Genomic DNA, 24,715 nt, shown 5'->3' with positions numbered 1-24,715 from the left:
TTACATGGTGTTTTCACTTTATTTTATAAGGAATCTTTAAGCTCAGTTTACATTAGTATACAGAAAGCTTGACTGACATTTGTTTCTTGACTATATAGTAATCTAGGATCTAGACATATTAAAATTAGTTATCAATCTGATTCAACGATGTTTAAGTAGTTTCCTAATGTATCACCATTATGACAATATTAATGACTTTTCTTCTTGTTGTGACAAAACACCCCAACAAAAGCAAGATTAGAAAGAAATGGTTTGTTCTGATTCATGGTTCCAGATGATACATTGAGCATGTTGGAGAAGGCATGTTGAAAGAAGTGGAGGCTGGCTGATCACAGGACATCCACAGTCAGGAAGCCACAAGAAATGAACGTTAGTACCCAGCTTTCTCTCACCTTTTAACTAGGTCCCCAGGCCACAGGAACAGTGGTGCCCACACTTCAGATGGGTTCCCTACCATAGCAACTTGAGATGATCCCCCACAAGCTAACCCAGTTGAGATGGTCCTCATAGGGTACAGAAGAGATTGTGATCCCCCACAAGCTAACCTGGTGTCGATGGTCCTCATAGGGTGCAGAAGAGCTTGTGATCCCCCACAAACTAACCTAGCTGAGACAGTCCTCACAGGATGCAGAAGAGCTTGTCCCCTGGATGATTCTATATCCAGTCAAGTTGACCAACAGTAACTGCCACCATGTATAATGACTAATTACATAGCTTACATATGAATGGTTTCAAAAATTTGTTCCCTAAAAGCAAACATTGTCTGTGCAAACATGTATACATATGTTCTGTCTACTGTGGTGCAGGCATAGATGTCCTCTAATAAGCACTTTTTATGTTTAAATTTGCTGAATGAAAATGAAAACACGAAGCTTCAAAACAAAAAGACAAAGTAGATATTCACAATCTATCATTTCATCAAAAGAAGAGTGAATTCTATTGAAATCGTGAAGCAATGCCTCTTACAGCCTCTGCAATCAATAAAGCAGGAGCAAAAATCACTGCAGCAAATCCTCCTAGAATTTTTTCAAAAAAGGAACCACTGTTTTTTTTCATATCCTCGACGTTATGTCTCAATCGCTGTATTTCTCCATTCATTGCCTCAGCTTTCTTCTTAAATCCTTCTTCAAGCAAAGCCTTCTGATTCTAAAACAGTGAACATTAGAGAGAAGTAAATAGTGTAAAATCCCAACATTGTATGAGTTATAGTTTCATACCTTTAGCAAGTGGTCCTTAGTGTAGCCCTACATGATTCCCCTTACCATGAAGATAACCGGCTGAGTTAGGCCTACACATTGTGAGGAAGGATAATTGACACTTCACTGATGTTGATCCATCCTGTTTGTTAGGGCTGTCATGCTAGCAGAGGTGTAAAGACATTGCTACACTCATGCCCACTGAAATGACACTGGTCGGGGTGTGCAGAGCTCAAACCACTGAGATGGTTTAGCAACCACATCATGCAGACAGTGGCAACCTATCAGTTGTTTTAGAAATCTGTTACCATTTTGCTTGCAGCTGGGCAATGAGAGAATCACTCCAATGCCATGTGCTGCTCCAAGCATGCTGTCCACCCTGGAGACAGCTACAGAACCCACAGAAGCTGCTGATTCCCTGTGCTTTTCAGTCTGGACATTTCTTTCAGTTTTATGTCTGCGTCTGCATAGATCATCCTCCAATGGGTGTGTGTGTGTGTGTGTGTGTGTGTGTGTGTGTGTGTGTGTGTGTGTGTTTGTCAGTTGCCTGATAATCTGGGCCTGGATAACCCAGACCCATTGCTGGCCTCATTAAACTGCCTAGATGGGGATTTTCTTTAGTGAACCAGTAAATCAAACTATTACAGTCATTAAAACCCTAAAGGAGCAACTGAAAACCTGAGGAGAGGGGAACCTCCTTAGCAAGAATACATTTTGGTGATGCTTCCTCTCATGACCTGACTACAAACTCTGTCCTGCTGCCCGGGGTATGAGGACCACCAGGGGGATGAGGAGACCCACCTGCAGCTGCTTCTCCAGCATCGTCTTGTGGTCTTTGATGAGCTGCTCTCTCTCCTGCACCAGCTTCGTTCTCAGTTGCTCTAGGTTTTCCTTGTGACTTCTCTCCTGAGCCTCCATCAGTTGCTGTTGCTCCTTCTGCTTCTGTCTTAGCAGCTCCTGTTCCTTCTCAGCCGCCTCCTTCTGGGCCCGCTCCTCTGTCCCAGGAAGATTCAGGGAGGGAAGAAAGTGATGGAGATTCAGGATGCATGGGGAAGAAAGTGATGGGGATTCAGGATGGATCAGGGGAAGAAAGTGATGGAGATTCAGGATGGATGGGGAAGAAAGTGATGGGGATTCAGGATGGATGGGGGAGAAGGTGATGGAGATTCAGGATGGATGGGGAAGAAAGTGATGGAGATTCAGGATGGTTGGGGGAGAAAGTGATGGAGATTCAGGATGGATGGGGGAGAAAGTGATGGAGATTCAGGATGGATGGGGAAGAAAGTGATGGAGATTCAGGATGGATGGGGAAGAAAGTGATGGAGATTCAGGATGAATGGGGAAGAAAGTGATGGAGATTCAGGATGGATGGGGAAGAAAGTGAGGAGCCAGGTAAAACATCTACACTCCAGAACCCAGAGAGCAATTCAAATCTGAAAGGAAACCAGACTCCACACTGGTTCACACCATGGAGAGAGTGTGTCTGGGGTGATGGAGGAGCCCCTGCCCATTTGGCTGAAGCACAGACAGGATTTCCTGTTGCTCTCAGAGTCAGCTTCCACAGAAGGATAGAAAGCTGCTAATCTGGGGATGGGTTTACTGGGACTTCTATCAGGAAGCCTTGTGAGCATCTGACCCCTCCTGAAAGCCAAGAGACATGCTCCTGTACCTGCAATGGCCTTTTCCCCGGCAGTGAGGGCTGTATCTGCCTGCAGGATGGAACTCTCGATGGTGGCCTGTGACTGCAGAAAGCTCTGGATGACTTCACTTGCCTGCAGGACCAAGAAGAAGCACAGAACCTTGATAAGTCCTGGGAGAGTACCTGTGCGGGTGAACACAGTCTCCACTGTGCCTCACTGTTAAAATGCTGTGGCGAAGCCTGCAGACTGCCCATGCTCTTCAGTGGAACTAGATACTTCCTGATCCATGGCTCCCCCAGTCATCCTCGCTAGTGTCCACCTGCCTCCAGTGGCTCCCAGATCCAGCCTGTCCACATCTTGTGCAGATGTGCTCACTGCCACCTATGACGCTTTCAAATAGTGGGTCCCAGTGTAAAATGCTGCATAATTGTGTGGGCTTCACTTCCTTCTGCTCTTGTTGGATGTATTCATGGGCAAGTCATTTCACCTGCCTGGGCCTCGTGGTTCAGATGTGTAAACTGTCCACAATAGTGGTGGGCATCACCTAAAGCATTTTAGATAACTAAAGAAAGGTCTAAGGAAAGAAATCACCATTGTGTCATTGGCAAAAATCAAGTAATATGTTAGTTGTGTTGTTACATTTACTAACTGCCCATAGGTAGACCATCCTGACAGACTCACAAAACTATTACTCAGAATTTGTATGTGAATATTTCCAAGAATTAATGGTAAATAGCAGCCATTTTGAGCTAAGCATGGTCCTGGTGATGGGCTTGAGAATAAAGCATTTGACTTGCATTGCAAAGGCCTGGGTTTGGTCACCCATTTTGATATGAAGCTATGCCATGCTATCCTCATGGTGTATTATTTCTCTAGAGCAGTGCTGTGTGCTCATGGTTTATGACACCACCTTCCCTCTGCTGTGAGCATAGACGCTCCCTGCTCCTCACCTTCACCCCTTCCATGCTCCCTGCTCCTCACCTTCACCCCTTCTCCATGCTCCCTGCTCCTCACATTCACCCTTTCCCCACGCTCCCTGCTCCTCACCTTCACCCCTTCTCCATGCTCCCTGCTCCTCACCTTCACCCCTTCTCCGTGCTCCCTGCTCCTCACATTCACCCTTTCCCCATGCTCCCTGCTCCTCACCTTCACCCCTTCTCCATGCTCCCTGCTCCTCACCTTCACCCCTTCCCCATGCTCCTTTCTCCTCACCTTCATCCCTTCTCCATGCTCCCTGCTCGTCACCTTCACCCCTTCTCCATGCTCCCTGCTCCTCACCTTCACCCCTTCTCCATGCTCCCTGCTCCTCACCTTCACCCCTTTCCTGGGCACCTGCCCATAGTCACGTTCAATCTTTTCCCTCATTTCCATGTAGAGCCTGTGTCCTCCAGGAGCAGAAAACATTGAAATATTTTCCACCAAAGGCTTTGAAAGTCGACTCAGTTCTTCCTGGCAGTATTTATCTGATGCTTCCTCATTCTTCAACATGAAAATCCTTTTCTTCTCATCTATTAATTCCTACAAGGGAAATGTACAGAAATCTGACATGTTGAAGGAATAGATGAGATAAAATTCTGTGAAACTTTGTAGAAGACTCAATCCATTTCCCTGGGGAAGGTATTCTAGAGTAAGAAGGCAAGTGAATGTGAAATGATAGATCCTGATTAGGATGCTAAAAAAAATCTGTGCAAGACCACAATAAATGTTCCTGAAGCTCCTAGCCCTCAAGACCTTCTGTAAAAGGATGGTTCTGCATCCCACAATCTCTGGTTCCTTGTGACTGTCACATCCTGTCATCTGTCTTCAATGACACAATGACATAACAAGGCACAACAGATGAGCAGTGGCCTGTAGTGGGACTCGAGTGAGAAACTGTTTTGAAGGAACCGAAGAATATAGCTCTTCAGGGATGAACTATCAGTGTTCTGGGCAGGTTCGCAATCCACAAACATTAACTGGGTGAAGGTCTTAGTACACTATGTATTCATTATCCCAGCCATTAGAGATTTCTGGATAAAAAGCACCTGGAGTTTAGGGAGAAGACGTGAAGTCTTTCACAACTCTATTCACTATGAACATACAGCATGCTTATCTTTGAATGAGACATGCACCCATGGTTAACGAAGGTGCAGCAGCTATAGTCTTGAAGGGATCTCAGAGTCATGACAGTTAAGGACACAAACATTACCAGAAGCTTCTTCTGGAATTGCTGGTTTTCATCCTTGAAAGAATACTCCATGAAGACAGCAATGGCTTCCTTCTCACAGGCTGTGTGCACATCCAGCAACTCCTGGAGTGTGTCTGTGGGGAGACTCAATCGCTGGGCCATCTGCTCACTATAGTGGTCAGCTGCCTTCTGCACAGCTGCTGAGTTCTCACGCTGGGCCAGAGTTGTCACCGCGTCATCCAAACAAGGCACAGCTCCACTGTTGATGGCATCCACGTAGGTCGTCACCAGAGTCCCCAGTCCTTCACGAATCAGGAGTTTTAAGGGATAAATATGAAGTTATAAGTGAGTGGAATCCAATATTTTATGAGTCCATTTCTGAATCTCTCACAGCTACACATGCACACACACACACACACACACACACACACACACACCTCATTCAGCAAGCCAACAATTTCTTTTTTGTATTGTTCCTTTGTTTTTGTGGTTTTCTAGTTCACAATGTTAAAAATTAATATCAACCTTCACCTAATAAATTCAGATATCTATGAAAAATATAATTATGCATTTAAATCTCTAAAGGAAAATAGATTATATCAACAAGGAAAACAGATTGTATAACAAGGAAAAATATATCATATTATTTCTTAAAAGTATGGATTTGCATGGTTTAAACACTAGTATTTATGTTGAAACTATTAAAATTTCCAAATTACATTTCACATTGTTATTCTAAAGAATACTTAATTTACAAGACATCTCCTATGAAAATAGAATATATCAGCTTTAGTGATTTGAACACTGATTTTATAGTTGATTAAGTACCTTTTCACTGGTGACTTTATTATCAGTCATGAATTTTATGTAGTTATGTTACAGTCATATACTAGTGATGAAATCTGCATTTCTAAAGGATTTATAATCTATAATTAATTATAAAACTTGTAGATTGTTCAGAGTAGGGACACAGCACATTATCGTTGTATAGATAATTTTTAAAAACACAAATGCTAGTAAGTTCAGCATATACTGCTCTATAAAGAAGTGTGTTTAAAAAAACAAAATGAAACACTCACGATTCCCAGTGACCTTAATTCCCTCTCTGAGGGTCTTGATCTTTGCATAGGTGAAAATGTAAGAAACAAAGGCCCTCGTTTGTTCCTGGAACTTAGGATCCAGTTGGTCTTCTGAGATAGTCTCAATTTTTTGTAACAGTTCTTTGTCATCCGTTGGCCGGTCAAAAACAAAACACTTCCTTTTAGGAAAGAAATGTCTGATGCACTCCCTGGGCAAATTGGATGCTTGGACTCTGGGATGGTTGCCTAGTGTCGGGGGAAACAGAAAGCAATGGGAATAGTCTTAGAGCAGAGAGCAAATGATGGAGGTTCTTGTCTATGTGAAGTGTTCTGCACTCACAGGTCTCTTTACCATAAACATGCAATACTTCTTTGCATGTCAAAAGTATAGCAAGTTTGTACTTGGTAGAAGTCTGGTGAAATATTTCAGGAGACACTTGATTCCACTGGAAGAGCATATGGCTGAAATCCACAACCTGAACATGGCATCAAGTACTAGTGTGTCCTGTTGACCGAACAGCAAAAGGCTTAATGTGATTTCCGACCCAATCATTCCTTTGTAGTAGAGGAGCTGTGGCACCCAAAAGAAGAGCCACAAATAAAGGGTAATAGAGTATTAGAAATAGCAACAGTAGCAATTCTAAGAACGATGCCATTGTTAGTGAAGGAAAACTACTTTGATGCTGAGAGAATTTGTTTTTTGTGAATTTCAAATATGCACTCATTGAAAATAAAAGTGTTCTTCACAGCTGGGGAGAGGAAGTGGGACTCTGAACATATGGAGGATACATAAGTGTAGAGATCTGATGTGCAACATTCAGACAGTAGTGCTGTGGATATCATTCTGTATAAGTAAACACTGATTGGCCAGTGGCCAGGCAGAAAGTAGAGGTGGGACTAACAGAGAGGAGAAAAGAGAAAACAGAAAGGGAGGAGAGAAACTACCTGGAGCTGCCACCATGACAAGTAAGATGTAAGGTACCGGTAAGCCACAAGCCACGTGGCAACTTATACATTAATAGAAATGGGTTAATTTAAGATAGAAAAAGTAGATAACAAGAAGCCTGCCATGGCCATACAGTTTATAAGTGACATAAGCGTCTGAGTGATTATTTTATACGTGGGTTGTGGGACTGCGGAAGCATGGTGGGACCTGGAGAGAAGCTCTCCAGCTACACAGTACTTCAGGAAACTGCCATATTGGGGATTTTCTCCCTTTCTCTCATGTGGATATGTGTGGTGTATGTATGCATGTTTGCCTGTGTCTGGGCATATGTGTGTGAGAGGACACACGCATGTGTCTGCATGGGAAAGCCAGATGCTATCTTTAGGAGTCCTTTTCAACCAGTTTCCACCTTTTCAATGAAGCAGGATTTCTCACGTCAAACTGGAACTCTCCAGTACAGCCAGTTTGGCTAGCCAGCATGCTCCAGCGCTATCCTATGTCATCAGCCTGTGCACTGGATTGGAGGTAGACTATCATACCCACCCAGTGTGGGGAGCCCATTTTCAGGTTCCTAGTGGCTTTACCCAGCAGGTCTACATAGAGAGGATGATTGGACCATGGGCCTGAGTGCAGGTGTTTGAGATAGTCTGCACTTGTCTGTGATGGAAAAGGTCTTTTGCTCCATCCCTTGGCATTTCTATAAATACACTAGGGCAGAGACAGTCAGGGCTGGTTGAAATAGGTTCCAGGCCCTCTCAAGGCTATCCTGTATTTTCCATCTGTTTATTTCCACACTCTAAATCCTTCTATCTAATATTTCCTACTACTCTCACTCAAAAAAACTCTGGGGAGCTGTGGGGTTAGGGGTAGCCACCCTACTACCCTGGTTTATGTAAGTTCTGGAGATCACACCTTCAGTCCTCACACTTGGGTGACATGTGCTTTAAGCACCAAGTCATCTCCCCAGCTCATGCATTAGGAATTTTTATTGAATCCATTTTGACTGTTCATTTCATGAAAATTAACAATATGAGATGATAGATGTACCATCTGCTTCACTGAAGTAACTACCCTAGGACCTACATGTGTTCTACCTCATCCAGTTACAACATTCAAGTACAACAATAAATGTTTTCTGAAAATTGCATACAGTACTGTCAACCTTTTATCAAAAATTATGGAAGATGATCTCAATGAGTTTGAAGCTACCATGGTGTCTATAGGGCATTCCAGGCAAGCAAAATCTACACTGTGAGATCTTGTCTCCAGAAAATCAAACAAACAAATAAACCAAATTTGTATGAAAGGAAGGAAGAAGAAAGAAAGAAAGAAAGAAAGAAAGAAAGAAAGAAAGAAAGAAAGAAAGAAAGGAAGGAAGGAAGGAAGGAAGGAAGGAAGGAAGGAAGGAAGGAAGGAAGGAATAAGGAAGGAAGAAAGGAAGGAAGGAAGAAAGGAAGAAAGGAAGAGAAAACAGAAAATGAGAGGAAAGCTGGGTGGTAACATATACCTTTAATCCCAGAACATGGGAGGCAAATTCAGAAGAAACTGAATTCCAGGCTAGCCTAGACCGGGCTACATAGTGAATACCAGGCTGGCTAAAGGCTACATTGTGATATCTTGTTTAAAAATAAGCACATTCAGAGCCACAGTGTAGCATCTGTAATCATTGTACCAATACCTTTCTTTCTGTTTATGCCTAATTCTGAAAAATCATTAGTCTTCCATAGTTTTAAATAGATAGAATTCTTGCAACCCACTTGATCTTTGAGGTTTCTGTGTATGATTGTAGTCCTTTATGTTTTATTTTTGCTGATACTTTTTTCCTTTGAATTACTAAATCCTATCTGTGTAAACTATGAGATGCATTTTCATGAAAATATGGCATGGCATGGTTCTCAGAGGACACAGTATGGTTTTGCTTATTGTGAGTAGAGGTTTTTCACATTTGCCAGTATCTTTTTGAATTTTTTTTCATTTTGAAAATAAACTGTTTTCATACAATAAAAAAAATAAGCAATAGTAGAAGATCACAGTGAAAGGACTCTGGCCAGTGTGGTGAGCATGGCTCTGGCAGGCCTTGCCCTTCCCCCATTCCTTCTACCTTGCTAAAGATCTTCAGACTACATTCTTAAAACTAGCTACCGGGGTCTATTCCCTATTTTGGCCATTTGCTCCTCCTGAATGATCAACTACCAAGGTCAAGCTATCAATGTATTGAACCCCAACAATCAAAAACCCCCTTTGGCTCACCTAATTAACATGCCCAATTAAAATTAAACACCTCATTCTAACATGGGGTTTCCCCTTTTACCTTTATAAACTCATTTGTCTATGGGTCATGTCTATCTCCACTCTATGCAGAAGTATCGAGGTTTTGGGGGGTCCAGGCCCTCAAAAGCCTCCTCCCAGGGCCTGGGAAGTATCTACAACCAGCTGATAATCTAATCTTTGTTGATATTAAATGACTCTATGCACACAAAATTCTTTAGTCCATACACTTTATTCTTCTGAGTCAGTTCTCACTTAACTCCTTTCTTGCCTGATCCTCTCTACAGCTTTCTGCTATTCTCTCTATGTGCTATCTGAATTCCTTCATCTTAGTTCTGCCTCATCTTGGTCTTTCTCATCTGTCTAGTTCATTCCCATCTAGCTCCTCACCCGTCACCTTCTCCCTCATCTTGTGCTTCCCCATCTGGCTCTTCCCCATCTTCCATCTCATTCTTCTAGTACTCTCTTTTAGCCCTTTAATCTAGTTCTTCTCTAATCTAGTTCTCTTCTATCTAGTTCTTCCCCATCTCAGTTCATTCCTCTCCAGTTCTTACCCATCTCCATTCTCTTTGTTCTTCTCTGCCCTTGCTCTGAAAATAAAATTGCCTTTTATCCCTTTGGCCTTTATCTCTCCAAACTATCTTTGCTCCTACAGTGTCTGGCAAGGCAGGAGAAGTGTGCTTGGTCACTAGGCAACTTGGCTAGGCAACTTTCACTACAGCTAGATGTACCTGTAAGTAGGAACACTTTAGTTCTGAGTTAATTGTTAAGGGTGGATCTAAAACTATAGATAAGACTTTGGAAAGGAGAAAGTTAAGCTTAATTAGCACATCCACCAGGCCTTTTCAAACAGATAGTCTGGATGCTTAAGTCTGTTCCTAGAAAGTACAGAGGAATCTCTAATAAGATACTTTCATCTGTCTGGGGATAGTCCTGGCCAGATGCTGCTAATGATGATAATTACAGAAAGGTCTGAAATTACGGATTCTGGCTGCATTACTACACAAAAGGTTATCTAAGTATTCCTTTAGTAGAGGGGAAATAGTGCCCAATCAATGATGGAAAAGCTACAATAGCACATGAGAAATTCATAGCAGGAAATGGCTAATAATCAAAAGCCAATATCACCAAAACTCCTTGAGCCTCAGGTTGACCTCTGGAAAGCCCTTGGCTTCTTCCAGGTATTAGCTTGTCATAATCAGCTGAAATCCTACTTCATATTGTTGCAGCCTGTGGCACAGAGGCAGTCCTGTGTCCTCTGGAACAAGTGTCCCTCCCCCTCTCCCTTGTCCCTTCCCCTTCTCACTCATCCTCTGTTTCCTGTCTTTGTCTCTTACTCTTGCCCTTTGTCATTCTAGGGCAAATAAATCTCTTTTGTGCTGAGAATTTGGTCTTGGGGTGTCATGGGCTGGATACTTTTCTTTTTAGATGTAGCTTTAGGACTGTGAGTACTGGTTTCACAGGCTGCTTTCCCACCTACTATGTTCTTAATGTTTTCAGACAGCAAAGACAGAAAAACGAAAGCAGTGAACAAATCAGAATTGCTATTCCTCACAAGGCTTCATCAGCTTCACACCCGGGATAATAATGTCCATGCAAATAGTTTATAGACCATTAATATCACTGATCCTGACACTGTAGCATGAATAAAAATGGATTGTTGTGATGAATTATGATGGATACTGAGAAGGCATAGACTAAAAAGACACATCTGTCAGTTTACTTAGAACATAGCTGTTTTGAAGACAACAAAACCAATCCATCATTAAAAAGACCTATGTTCCTCTTTGTGAATAATAATTGTGTTGCCATCGATTTCTTAAAGGAAGGCAGACACATAAACAGGCAATACAAATGTCTGGACTTGGAGACGTTTAGAAGCTTTATACTCCAGATGCTAAAGTACAACTGTAAAGAACTTGGCTTTGAATAATTTTGCTGTGCTCTAAGCTCTAATTTTCTCAACAGAAATTAAACACCAGTTCCCAGGCATAATCAGCCAATGACCTATTAGAGTTCATGGAGATCTCCATCCCACTGCAAATACAAAAGGACCCCACAGAGCATGGGAGCAGCTCAGCAGATCCCAGCCCTTCCCAGCCCCCCACCCCAGCATTCCCTATACCTGGGATTAGCTTCAGTGCATTCTCCAGGTACTGGTCCTCTGTGATGTCTTCTCCATTTAACTTCAGCTGCAGCATGAAATCCCGAACAGTCCAGATGAAGTCTGGAAAGAAACTCACAAACTCTGAAGAATTCTTTATTCCATTAGGATTTGGGGAAGACTTTGCCCTGATCAGCTCAGTGAGTTCTGTGACATAACTAGCATTTGGTTAAGGAAAAGTGAATTCATCCACACATTCTCATGATTCTCTTATTAAAAATAAACCACAATAAACACTCTTTTCTTCCCTGGGTCTGCTCTGCCCCACCAAAAGCCACACAGCGACAGGGCAGGTCAGTGCCTCCATATGCATTCCGGAGCACTCAATGAAACATGGCGGCTCAGGTCCTGCAAGGATACTGCAGCTGCTCCAGGGCCTGGTGGTTGATGGTGCTCATGCTGTTGTAGACGAAGGTGCTGCTCAGAAGCACGGCCAGGGCGAAGATCCAGGAGTCATTCTTAGGGTCACCCTGGAAGACACGTGAGGGCAGAGGGCTGAGGAGAGGACTCCTCAGGAGTCTATCTGGACTGGCCCAGGGGCCTTGTTATCCCAGGAAAATTGAAGGCCAAAGCAGGGGCAGCTAGAGTGCTTTTTCTGCCTTGAAGAAGAATCTAAGTTCAGCCTGAGAAACTTAGTGAATCCGTATCGCTCTGCATAGAACAGAGCTCTAAGTGGAGCAAGGACCTTGGTGTAAAAATAAGACAAACTGAATCACATAGAAGAGAGGGTAGGGAATAGGCTTGAAGTCTTTTGCTCAGGAAAAGACTTTCTGAAAGGAAGATCCCATAGACTCTAAGAACAATCAATAAATGGGATCTCATGAATAGGAAAAAGTCTATAAGTTACATATCTGCCAGATTGTCAGTATTCAGAATATATAAAGAACTAAAAACAAAAACAAAAACTGAGCTGGGCAGTGGTGGCGCACGCCTTTAATCCCAGCACTTGGGAGGCAGAGCCAGGCGGATCTCTGTGAGTTCGAGGCCAGCCTGGTCTACCAAGTGAGTCCCAGAAAAGGCGCAAAGCTACACAGAGAAACCCTGTCTTGGAAAACCAAAAAAAAAGAAAAAAAAAACTGAATATCAAGAAAACAGCCTGATTTAAAATTTGGATGGAGAACTAAACAGAGAGCTCTCAAACAGTGAAACACAAAATGCTAAGAAACACCTAAAAAAAGGTTCAGCATTCTCAGCCACCGGGGAACTGCAATTAAAACTGCTTTGTGATTTCATCCTATGACAGTCAGAATGGCCAAGGGCAATAGAACAAACAATAGCACATGCCTGTAAGTGCTGGTACACATAAGATCTCACATGACAGCATGCACAAGGCCTGCACAGGTTCAGAGTAGACAAGGTCCCTGCCGAGAAGAGAAACAGACAAAGTCCTAACAGAACATTAGTTTTAAAAATATGATTGTTGCTTCACAGATGGCTTCAAAGTACTTACAAATATGCCAATGACATCTTTATAACGAAAATCCTAAAATTCACATGGAGTCACAAAATACCCTCTAACCAGATTAATTTTAAGCAAGAACAGCAGAACACATCTGTACCTAGAGTTTTCCTGGTCCTGCCTGCCCACGGTCAGGAAAAATCTCTCTTACCCTCCAATCCTGCAGCCGCTCAGACCCAACCAAGTAAACACACAGAAACTTATATTTTTTATAAACTGAATGGCCATGGCAGGCTTTTTGTTAACTGTTCTTATATCTTAAATCAATCCATTTTTATTAATCTATAAGTTGCCACGTGGTTTGTGGCTTACTGGTATCTTAACATCTGTTTCTCATCATGGTGGCTGGCAGTGTCTCCTGACTCAACCTTCCTGTTCCCACGATTTTCTTTTCTCTTTGTCCCACCTATACTTCCTGCCTGGCTACTGGCCAATCAGTATTTTATATATTAACCAATCAGAGCAACACATTTAACATACAGAACATCCCACAGTACATATCCTGATTTGAAACCAATTACTAGGTGATAGTAATCAGAACAGTACAGTTTATTCAAAAACCTTTTACAAAGTGTGGTTAACAGATACCATAAGAAGAGAAAAGGAAGTGACAATGGTGTAACACAAATCTAAAAGGTCCTATTTATTAAAAAACTCAGAGCCAGATATTGGGATGAATGCTGAAAGATCAGAGAGACAGAACAAGCCAGCTACAAGTTCTTACCTCTACAAAATCCTCAGCCTCAAGAGTGTGGGTTCCTGTTTCCTCACACCCTATATACCTTTCTGTGTCCTGTCATCTTACTTCCTGGGATTAAAGGTGTGTGTGCTTCCCAAACAAAGGCATGAGATCTCCAGTGTTGGGATTAAAGGTATGTGCCACCATGCCTGGCTCTGTTCCCAATATGGCCTTGAACTCAAAGAGGAAATGCTGAGGGATGTCTTTCTGTATGCTGTGAATGTACATTGTCCTTATTGGTTAATAAATAAGCTGCTTTGGCCTATGGCAAGGCAGCTTAGAGGTAGGCATGAGAGAAGAGAGACAGGAAAGAGAAAGACAGAGTCTAGGAAGACACAAGCCAGCTGCCCAATGAGCAACATATAATGGGTTATGCCATGTTTCAGGTAAAGCCATGAAACATGTGGTAAAACATAGATAAATAGAAATGGGTTAAATTATAAAAAGCTTGCTGGTGAGAAGCTTGAGCCATATGCCATCCAGTTTATAAATAATATAAGTCTCTGGGTGTTTACTTGGGGCTAAGCAGCTGTGGACTGCAGGGCCAAGCAAGACTGGAGAAAACTTCCAGATACATTTGGTTGCCCAATGTGTTGGCTCGACTTTCTATTTAAAACTTGAGAGAACTTAAAAAGAAGTTCTAAAATTGAGCTAAGAACAGCTTTCTACTTCATGTCTCATGAGGGCTGAGATATAGAGACACCAAAGTACAGAGACACCAGATCTCTGTCTTCCAAATGATAGGATTAAGGGTGTGTGCCACCACTGTCTGGCCTCTATGTCTAATCTAGTGGCTGATTCAGTCCTCTGATCCCCAGATAAGTTTTATTGGGGTGCACAATATATAACCACACAATGGACAGTGTCAGTCTCAGAATATCATGGTGAATCCCATTAATTTATATAATTAACCTGTGTCAATGAGTATCCTTAAAGTATGATAATAACAAAACAAGTACATAAACCAATGGGACAGAGTAAGAGGCTCAAACTAATTCCATGAATTAACTATCAGTTGATCATTTACAAGGCTGTCAAGAACACACAAGCAGGAAGACGGTGTCTTCAAGAAATAGTGTTGGGGAAACAGGGCATCCACATACGGAAAAGTAGAATTATACAAAAGTCAGCCAATGATATAGAGTCAAGTGCGAAGATGTGAAACTGGATAGAGATCCCACCAGTGTGCATGTGCAAAGGCAATCAGACCAGCATAGGAAGGAATAGTGTAGGGTTCAATGCCAAGGCAGGGGCTCAAGCTGGAAGGATGGATGGACAAAGAAAACATGCTGTACATTTGCAACGGACTCTGATACAGACATACAAAAAAGAAATCCTGTGATATAAACATGTAGATGAACATGGCATAGATTTAGGAAAGTGGAATGACCAGTCATAGAAAGACAAACACCATGAAGATCCCTTGTACATACAAATCTTAAAAAGTTGAATGGAAATAGCAGAATGCTGGTTACCAGTGTCTGGAGGAGGGGATACTTCAGAAGAGATTGGACAAAATTCATGGAATTTCAGTTACAAAAGAAATGAACAGAAAGCATAAAACCATGAGAAGAAAAATTAGTTTCTAAACATGAATCTGGACAATGGCATTTTTAGCTATGACACAAAAAGTACAGGAAACAAAAATCAAAATTAGACAAGTAGGGCAGAATCCAACTCAAAAACTCCTTGCCAGAAAAAGAAATAACCAAGAAAAAAATAGAAAACAGAATGGGAGATCAATGTTTGCAAGCTACATGTTTTCTAGGAAATATTCAAAATATATATAAAAAAAATTGTGCAACTCAACAGAAAGACTAATTTAATATGCGATTGAATATGAGGAAGAACTTAAATATGCATTTCTAAAAGAAAATCACACAAGTAGCTAATAAGTTGATGAACAGATAGTGAACATCACTGATCTTTAGGGAACTAGAAGTCAAAATTGAAATGGAGTATAATCACACATCTTAGGGTGACTATCAGTAAAAATACAAAAGTCAACAAGGTTTGAAGAAGGTAGAGAAAAAATGGACTGGGTGCTATTGGATAGGACATAAATTGTATAAACACTCTGGAGTGCATTAGAATGTTTCCTAAATTAATAAAAATAGAAGTTCTGTATGATCCAGAGATCTCATTTCTATGCATAAGGAATGGTTAATCTTCATTGTTGACTTGATGGATCTTTAAATCACCATGGATTTAACAAATCTCTGAGCATTTCTATGAGGGGTTATCTAGATTACATTGCCCGGGAGACTTGTTGAAGATGAGTAGTACTGCTCCATTGGCTGGGTCTCAAGCTGAAGGAAAAGGAGGAAGAGAGCGAACACAGGACTTCACTCCTCTGCTTCACAGATGTAGATGAAATGTGACCAAGTGCCTCATGTTGCTGCTGCTTGTGTTGACGGGCTGAATCCCCTGGAGCTGTCGGAACAAACCCCTTCTCCTCTAAGTCAGATTTTGTTTTTGGTTTTTGTTTGGTTGGTTTTTGTCAGTTATTTGGTTATAGAAACAGAAAGTAGATAAGACAGTGCAAACCCAGAGGAGTGAGGACAATCTCCAAGAGCCAGGCTCATCCGTGTCTCTTGCACCATTATTCAGAATAGTCGAAATGTTGAACAGACTTAAATGCTTCTCAGTGACCGAGTGGGTAAAGACGAGGTGGAACATGAAGACAGCATTTAAAAAGGAAAGAAAGCCTGTCATTGGAAACAGTATGTAACAAAGACTCTTGGGGTCCTGCTCCTCAATACCCTTTTCCCACAGTCTGTGAAAGAATCTAACAACCAGCTGAGGAATCTAATCTTAATGAATCTATGTACATGAAACTCTTTAGTCAATATACTTATTCTTCTGAATCAGTTCTCTCTATATATAGCTTTTATTCCACTCTCTTACTTAGCTCCTTTCTTGCCTGATTTCTCTCTGCATTTTCTGCTGTGCTTTCTAAATTCTATCTTAGTTCTCCCATCTAGTTTTCCCCCATCTAGTTCATCCCCAGCTAGTTATTCCCCATCTAGTTCTTCCTCATCTTCCATCTCATTCTTCTAGTCCTCTCTTCTAGTTTCCCTCTAGTCTCTGAGGCTTACAGTTATATACCCATACAAAGCAGCAATCCTCTGACCAAGGCAAGGTCACACAGGCTTGAATTCTTACAGGTTCAAACAGAGGTGATAAGATCCACCCAAAGAGCAGTAATTGTCAGATATCCTTTGCAACCCAAAAGGGAAGTGACTAATGGGGAACAGAATCAACTAAAGGCTAAATTCGGTTAATAGATATGAAAAGGGGGATATAGGTACTTAAACTATATTCTTAGAAGTGGTTAGGTAAAATTAGGATTCTATAAGTCACTGCCTTTATTTCTTGGAGCTGTATCTCTCTCAGATTAACTCAGCTGCCCGTTTTCTGGAAGGGCAGGGGAAGTGTAGCTAGGTAACTAGGCAACCTGTGTCACAGTTTGATATACCTGGTATGTAAAAGCCCTTTTGTTCTGAGTTAATTGGAAGTCTAGAGATAACACTTGGAAGAAAGAAGGTTAAGCTTAATTAGCACATCTACCAAGCCTTCTCTAACAGATAGTCTGGATGCTTATCTGTCTGAAGTCTGTCCTTAGAAAGTCTGGGAAATATCTCAGATAAGATACTTTTGTCCAGAGAAGGTCCTGGCCGAATATTGCTAATGATGATAATTACAGAAAGGTCTGAAGTTGGGGTTCTGGCTGTGTGACTGCTGTTAGCACAGTTTGGAAATGTTATCCAAAGACCTTAATTGTATAGGGGAAACTGTTTCTAATGAATCATCAAACACACTGTTCTAGGAATGGAAAAGCTACAATAGCACACAAGAAATTCATTGCAGGAAATGGCTAATATTCAAAAGCCAATATCACCAAGACTCCTTAAGACTTGGCTTTATCCTCTGAAAGAGTTCTTAACTCTTCCAAGTAATAGCTTTTGCCATAGTCAGATGAATTCCTACTTCATATTTCTGCTGCTCACAGCAAGTATTTATAAACCTTAGAAAAGTGTGCTAAAAGACACAATCCAAATACAGAAATGCAGTGTTACTAATGCCTCTCTGGAGTGAAATGGAAAACATGGGAATTTAGACATTGCTCTCATATGTCTAAACTAAGGGAAGGAATAAAGAATGAATCAGCTGGCAAGATGATGCAGGGTGGAAGCCTCTTATTGTGCAAGCCCAACAGTTTATTTCAATGTCTGGACCCCCATGAAGGTAGAAGGAGTTGTAGCATGTGTGTGCGCGCGCGCGCACACACACACACACACACACACACACACACACACACACACACACACAGATGCATACCATGTACCACATAATATCTCACATACAACAATAATTACTTTTAGATCACTCAACTCACTTATTTAAGAAAGCCAAATTCATCCTAATTAGTTACTATGGGACAAACATGTACCTTCACTGAACGTACAGAGTCAGCTTTCTCAAGAACTTCCAGAATAAGTTTCACCATAAAAAAAAAAAAAAGTGAACCCAAGAAGTTGTACAGACAGCTCAGTGGTAAGAACACTTGCTGCTCTTCCAGAGGGCCTCAGTTTGGTTCCCAACATCCACATCAGGCTGCATCTCACTTTCTGTAACTCTAGCATCAGGGAATCCAAGGCCTCTAAACACCAAGAATGCCTGGACTCACATGCATATACCACAGGCAGACACACATACTACACACAATAAAAATATATCTTCCAAAAATGTAAACCTACCTCCTTAACCTCATTTCCAAAATATCCTTGGTATCTCAGAAAACGAGTCAGAAGTCATTCTTAATCCACTGAGATGGGCTGATGTCACCCACCTTCTCATCAAAGCATCCTTCCACCTAACAGTTCCTAGTATGATGTCATCCACCTTCTCATCAAAGCATCCTTCCACATACCTGTGCCTAGTATGATGTCACCCACCTTCTCATCAAAGCATCTTTCCACATAACTGTCCTAGTATGATGTCATCCACCTTCTCATCAAAGCATCCATCCACCTAATTGCTCCTAGTAGAAGTATCACTGTGGTGCCTGGGTCACCTTTCAAAATGGAAGACTTTGTTCATCTAGCTGTGGGAGTACTGATGGGTAACAGCTCTCAAATGCCAGCATTTTGAATGACAAAGATTTCCAGAGCAGACTTCCAGTGATGGGTAGGCAGGAGAGATGAAGACTCAGTACCCTTGACCCAACAAAGGCTAGCTCAAAAGTTGCCATTCCAGCTTTCCTGGAGTTCAGAGGTCAGAGACTGCCCCATGACAGCTCATCCTCTCTCCATCCTGCTTCTTTCCAGTTACTGGACTACATCAGAGTACACACAGGTAGGATCCTCAGTGAAACTAGGAGGGTTCTTGAAAAGGAAAAATCTTTATTTTGTTCACTAATATCTAACTACTATGCCTAGAATCTAGGAATTTAACTGCTAAGTAAACTTTTATTGAATCAACTCATTCACTTTTATTGAATCAAATCAAATGGCAAGAAATAAAAGCATGTTTTGCTTAATATAATACATCTGACCACTGGGCAGTGGTGGTGCATGACTTTAATCCCAGCACTCAGGAGGCAGAGGCAGGCAGATCTCTATGAATTCTAGACTAACCTGGTCTACAGAGCAAGTTCTAGGACAGGCTCCAAAGCTACACAGAGAAACCCTGTCTCAAAAAACAAACAAAAAAGACAACCAAAAAAATCTGACATTATCTAAGTGTGAAATCTAAACAGATCAGTGTTCATCTCACCTGCTGTCCTTCAGTTGTAGAACTATTAGATCTATTCATGAATAGATCAATCAGTTAGATAACAAGGGGTCATATGGGTCAGCCTTGCTGCAAGCCCAGGAAAACAGTGGAATCCAGCTATTATCACAAAAGCTACTACTTGGAAAGGTCAAGGAGTTCTCCGAAGGTCAAGCCATGGCTTAAGAAGTCTTGGTGATATTTTAACTTTTGTATATGTATTAGCCGATTCCTACAATGAAATACCTATCAAGCATCCGAGGCCAAACGATCTCCTGAATTAAGGTAAGTTAAGTTCAGACCCTCCTTTCTTATACAGCCTTAGTGGTATTTATACTAACATTATAGGCTCCTAACATTTACCTAATCACCTCTAGGCATGTAGTTTGAGCACATAAATTCCCTTTTTGTGATACATTAACCGATTTTAGCTCTTAGTTGGCCTCCTCCTTTACCACACCCCTTTTGGGCTATAAAAGAAAGCCTGATGGTCTCTGCCTGAGGAAAACTCTCATCTGCCTTTAGGACCCTGTAAGAATTCAAGCCTGGTGACCTTGCTATTGTATGGGTTATATAACTGCAAACTTCAGACACTTAGGATTTTGACTGGAGAACTAGATGGAGAACTAGAAGAATGAGATGGAAGATGAGGAAGAGCCAGGTGGGTAAGAATGAGATGAGAAAGACCAAGATGGTGCAGAATTAAGATGGGAGAATTAAGACAGAACTTAGAGGAGACAGCAGATAAAAGTAGAAAGAAATCAGGCAAGAAAAGAGCTAGGCATGAGAACAGAACAGGAGCTGTGTAGATAGAATTTTATCCCTGAGGAATAAAGTAGAAGGACGAAAGAGCTCAGTGTACTTAGATTCTCCCCCTACCCCCAAGAAAATAATTCATGCCAATTGTATCTTCTCCTCTGGGCCCCTGAGAAGAAGATTATTAAGGCTGGACCATAATAATTTTCAAGACAGCCTGAGCCTCATTTTACCTTTTCCACATCCCCCAGGCCTTCAGTGTCCAGGAGAACCAGGGTGTTCTTTGGCTTGGTGGGATGTGGCACACACCACATCCAGATACCCTTGGTTTCAGACTGCACGGTGGATCCCAGAGGGAACCCTGAGGGAAGAGGTGAGGAGTCAGGGTCGGTGTGTGAACATCCTGCACAGAGCCTCGATGGAGGATAAGGTAGGCAGAGGAGTGATATTGGAAGTTGTAACTCGGTCCCCAATCCCTTCCTCAGCCTCTGCTACCTGTCTCCCACGCAGCTGCCTCTGTGATCTCACTATGGTCCCTGAATTGATGAACCCAATGACTGGAGTGGAATCTCAGAAACTGTTGACAGAAGCACATCCCCATTAAGTCCTTCTCCCGGGTGTTTGGACCCAGCCATAAAAAGGCAAAGCAGAGGACAGTGCCCATGAGATGCAGATGTGAACAGTAGAACTGGCAATGCTGTGAATCTCAACACTCAAAACGGAGCTTCATCTTTCCTCAAAAGTGCCTTAGTTTATAGTCCTCTGTTTCAAGCTAGAGGGGACATTTAACATGAGAATGAGGTCACCCAGGGCTCCAAAAGCAAACAAAGAGGCATCCAGGAATCAAAAAACATGGAGCTCCTTGGTAGCTGCAGTAAGAGTGTGTTGAGTCAGCCACTGTTGTACACACCTGTAATCCCTGTAGGCAGGAGACAGAGGCAGGAGAATTGCCATTAGTCTGAGACCAGCAGGGACTACATAACTAGAACCAGGCCAACCAACAATATTGCCTCAAAAAAAAAAAAAAAAAGCACTTTTCACGAATTGTGGGAAATGGTGTGGTTTCCAAGTCAGAGACATGCAAGAAGGAAAAAAAAACCTAGAAAAAGGAAATTGTTATACTAGTTCTTGTGTTCAAAGTTATTAAAGAAAAGCGACAAAAAATTGCAGCTATAAAAGGATATAAAGTCATTTTTAAAGTTTTTTTCGGTATTTATTTCTAAATAAATAATTTTTAATATTTCCTTATTTCATTTTTTGAACATCATCAGATTTTGCCTGCACGTATGTAAGTGCACCATGTGCATGCCTGGTGCCCATAAAGGCCGAATAATGGCATCAGATCCTGTAGAGCTGGAGTTAGAGAGAATTTTGAGTCACCACGTGGGTGCTGGGAACCAAATCCTGTCTAAGAGCAGCAAGTACTCTTAACCACTAGACCATCTATCCAGCCCTATCCATGATTTTTAAAGTCCCAAGTAGTCAAAGACCTTTCTATCCTGATAGAAATATTTTATTGAAAAAGGAATCCGGCTGTATGAGACCAGAGACTGACACACAAGATCCCAATCCTTAGGGCATCAGAGAGGCCCTGTCTCCAGGCCTCCTAGGACAGATTTCCCTTAGTGGAATGGAAGGAAAGAATGCAGGAACCGATTATTGAGGAGCAGTAATTAGTCATGCGCATTAGCATGAGAGGATGGCTTCGCTGACAGGAGTTTGGCTTTCCTTTGTTCTAACTGGGAATAAGAATTAAGATCAGGTGACACAGACAGTCAAACCTTTGGCTAGTACCCAGCATGCTTCTCACCGTGATTCTGTCCTGCCAGACGGTTCATCAGGTAGGACTTCCCTGTTCGATACAATCCAACAATAGCCACGACTACCACTGGCTGTGAAATCGTGTCCAGGATCTCGATGGCTTTCTGGTTCACAGACAGCTGCTCCTTGAAGTTTTCCACCAGACAAATGGGAGCCATCATTTCTGGTCTGGCCATAGCCACATGCCAAGCTAGAAGAATCTGCAAGAAGAATACAGTTAGTCTCCGCCTCAGTGTTACTCCAGCCCTAGAGTAGCTTAGGACTGATGACATTTGTACATTCCTATTGGCAGCGAGTAGACACAGAGGACATTCTCCTCTTTCTCCATCATTCTTCCAGAGTTCTCAAGAAGCTTTTGGTAAGACACGGGCTGCCATCATCTATAAAGTTTTACTTCAGTATGATAAAAGCCAAACAATGATTACCTTCATTAAGGTCCTACAATATGCTAAGCCTTTTAATGAACGCCTTTAGCATGTGACCTCCCACAATCTGTAAGTACCTACTAGTTACAGACTACTGCACACTGCCAATGATATATGTTAGTTTCCAAAACCTTAACAACCCAGCAAAATGGCAGGCCAGTGGGTTCTAAGACCTTGTTTCCTCTGTGTATATATTTTAAAGTGGCTGAAAATGCATAGGAGCTTTGAAAGGCAGCCGTGAATTACACAAATACTGAGATGTCCAAGTGAATAAACAGTGTGTTTACTTGACATTTCACTGCCTAGCCCTACCCGCAACCAGACACAGATCCTGTCTGCAGGAAGCAAAGCAGACCTTAATTGCCACAGGCTAACCTGGAGCTAACCTGGTCTCTGTTTTACCAAACTTGGATTTCAAGCAGGGACTATTTCTTGAATAGGATACCAAAATCTCAACGTGAGTGAACAAATAGATAAAATTCACTCTGTAAAATTAAGGATTTTTCTGCACAAAATGATTTATAAAAAGAGTATAGAAAGGCAACCCAAGGATGGGTGAAGAGTACTGTAAATTACATATGTGATATAAGATTAAACAAATTTAAAAAGGTTATCTTAAACAAAGAACCTCTACAGTTCACCATAGACAACTCAATTTCAAAATGGGCAAAACACTGGATTAGGCATTTCTCCCAAGAATGTCTACAGATGGCCATAAGCACATGAGATAACATTCAGTTTGCTAATCACTCTGTAAAAGAAAACGCTAAAATGTTAAAGAATTTATTTGAAAAAGATACACTGTACAAACTGGAAATACCAGGCTGAAAGATGAAGTGTCTATGTTCCCATGATGACACGTCACTCAGCTCTATTAGGAAAACGTGGGAGCAAATGAAGAAACTTCAGTTACTCAAGTTCTGTCTTGGAAGACTGGGAACCTGCTGTAAAAGTCTAGAGTCACATGATCTCCTGTGATCTGGCTTCTTATACTTCACTGAGGTTGAGTCTTGCCTCTGGCTAACACACATATTTACCTGAAATCACTTGCTTGGTTTTGCTCCTGTTTGCAGTTTAAGCAAGAGTGAGGTTTCTTTGAGACTTGCTTGGTTTTGTTGCTCAATAACCTTTCAAACGAAGTCTCCATTATAATAAGGCTTTAGGAAACACTGAGGAAGTAACACTCAAAACCACAAGATGTCACTTCATACCCACCGGGACAATGACTACACAAAACAAAAACAAATAAATGTGAACCACATTTTTAAAAAACTTAGATATTTGTGCAGTGTAGCTAAGAACAGAGAATTATACTACCTCATGGAGAATAGACTTGTTGTCTTATAAATGAATAAAAACATTTGATCCAAGAACTCTGCTTTGATTATATACAACACACAGATAAGGGCTTGAACAGACCTTTGAGCAGCAATGATCATGGCAGCCATATTCACAACACCCAAAATGTGGAAATGACCCACTCTCTCATCAACAGATCGTCTACAGATGTGTAGATTAACACAATGTAATATTATTCAGCCACAGAAAGGAATAAAACTCTACTTCGACCTGCAACACGGATGAGCTTCTCTGCAACTTAGTCCCATATACGAGAATAAGATCATAGCATGAAAATGCATAGAGCCCTATATGGTTTATAAATCTCACATACACCCTAAACATCAACGAAGAGGATTCTGACTATCTACTTATGCTTAATAAGTTAGTGAGATAGAAACTAAATTTATTTTAAATTGGTATTTGCCAAGCCCTTGTGCTGAAATTTTCTTATTTGATTCCTACACAGAAAAGATGCTCTTCTGACTGCAGTTGCCTGTGAGCCTGGCCAGGGACTCTGTGTCTGTGGTCCCAGCTAAGGCAGGCAGGCTCCCTCCCAGGACTGTTCCCGCAGCACTGGCCTGTGGCCTGAGTTGAAGCTGCCAGAGCAGGGGAGCCTGGACCATCAGGCTGCCACTTTGCATCTGTCACTTATCAAAGGAAAGAAACTGAGCTTCAGAGACCTAAAGCCAGCCACAGACCCCTACAAACCAGACAACACAAACCTGCCTCTCCCAACCTTCCCTCAGCCGCCACTTTGAAAATCAAGTCCAGGTTCCAGACTAAGTTGTTTCTGAAAGGAAGAAAAAGTAAATATACCTGGTTCCCACACCACAGCTGCAAGCACAGTTCTGGGCTGCCTCGGGCTCCACTCTGCTTTCCTACCTCTGGCTTCCTTTGCTCCTCTTTTTATAAGCCAACCCACATCCAACACACACACAC

The 24,715-nt window shown here is 41.8% G+C and overlaps 1 protein-coding gene across 5 annotated transcripts; it reads right to left on the bottom strand.

Moving 5' to 3' along the window:
* LOC114691793 (guanylate-binding protein 6-like) lies at positions 1 to 24,715 on the bottom strand. 5 transcript variants are annotated; one of them, XR_005092362.1, is made up of 13 exons: positions 24,593 to 24,715; positions 23,473 to 23,661; positions 22,000 to 22,210; positions 20,423 to 20,550; positions 11,821 to 11,930; positions 11,422 to 11,618; positions 6,083 to 6,328; positions 5,025 to 5,305; positions 4,148 to 4,354; positions 2,866 to 2,968; positions 1,998 to 2,191; positions 603 to 1,146; positions 1 to 545 (listed from the first exon to the last, which is right to left on the bottom strand). XR_005092362.1 is itself a non-coding variant. In XM_028867319.2 (12 exons), the coding sequence occupies exons 3-12, from the start codon at positions 22,184 to 22,186 to the stop codon at positions 937 to 939; spliced, it is 1,863 nt and encodes a 620-aa protein (XP_028723152.1). In that variant the 5' UTR covers positions 22,187 to 22,210; positions 23,473 to 23,661; positions 24,593 to 24,715; the 3' UTR covers positions 1 to 936. The 5 variants fall into 5 exon arrangements, 4 of the variants coding, with proteins under 4 accessions (XP_028723152.1, XP_037065139.1, XP_028723151.1 ...); XM_028867319.2 differs by having other exon boundaries at positions 1 to 1,146; XM_037209244.1 differs by having other exon boundaries at positions 1 to 1,146; positions 23,473 to 23,562.

The sequence above is a fragment of the Peromyscus leucopus genome, chromosome 10 (assembly GCF_004664715.2).
Source record: "Peromyscus leucopus breed LL Stock chromosome 10, UCI_PerLeu_2.1, whole genome shotgun sequence".
NCBI classification, from domain to species: domain Eukaryota; kingdom Metazoa; phylum Chordata; class Mammalia; order Rodentia; family Cricetidae; genus Peromyscus; species Peromyscus leucopus.
The sequence above is the reverse complement of the archived record's forward strand: the minus strand, read 5'-3'. Positions and strand labels throughout refer to the sequence as shown.

What these genes read in the sequence shown, in the direction of transcription:
- LOC114691793 (XM_028867319.2), bottom strand. Translation starts at nt 22,186, where the DNA reads ATGGCCAGACCAGAAATGATGGCTCCCATTTGTCTGGTGGAAAACTTC. An exon ending in TCTGGCAGGACAGAATCACG is followed by an intron (nt 20,551 to 21,999) that starts GTGAGAAGCATG and finishes CTCTTCCCTCAG; the next exon opens with GGTTCCCTCTGGGATCCACC. An exon ending in AATTCCAGAAGAAGCTTCTG is followed by an intron (nt 4,355 to 5,024) that starts GTAATGTTTGTG and finishes TTTCCCTTGTAG; the next exon opens with GAATTAATAGATGAGAAGAA.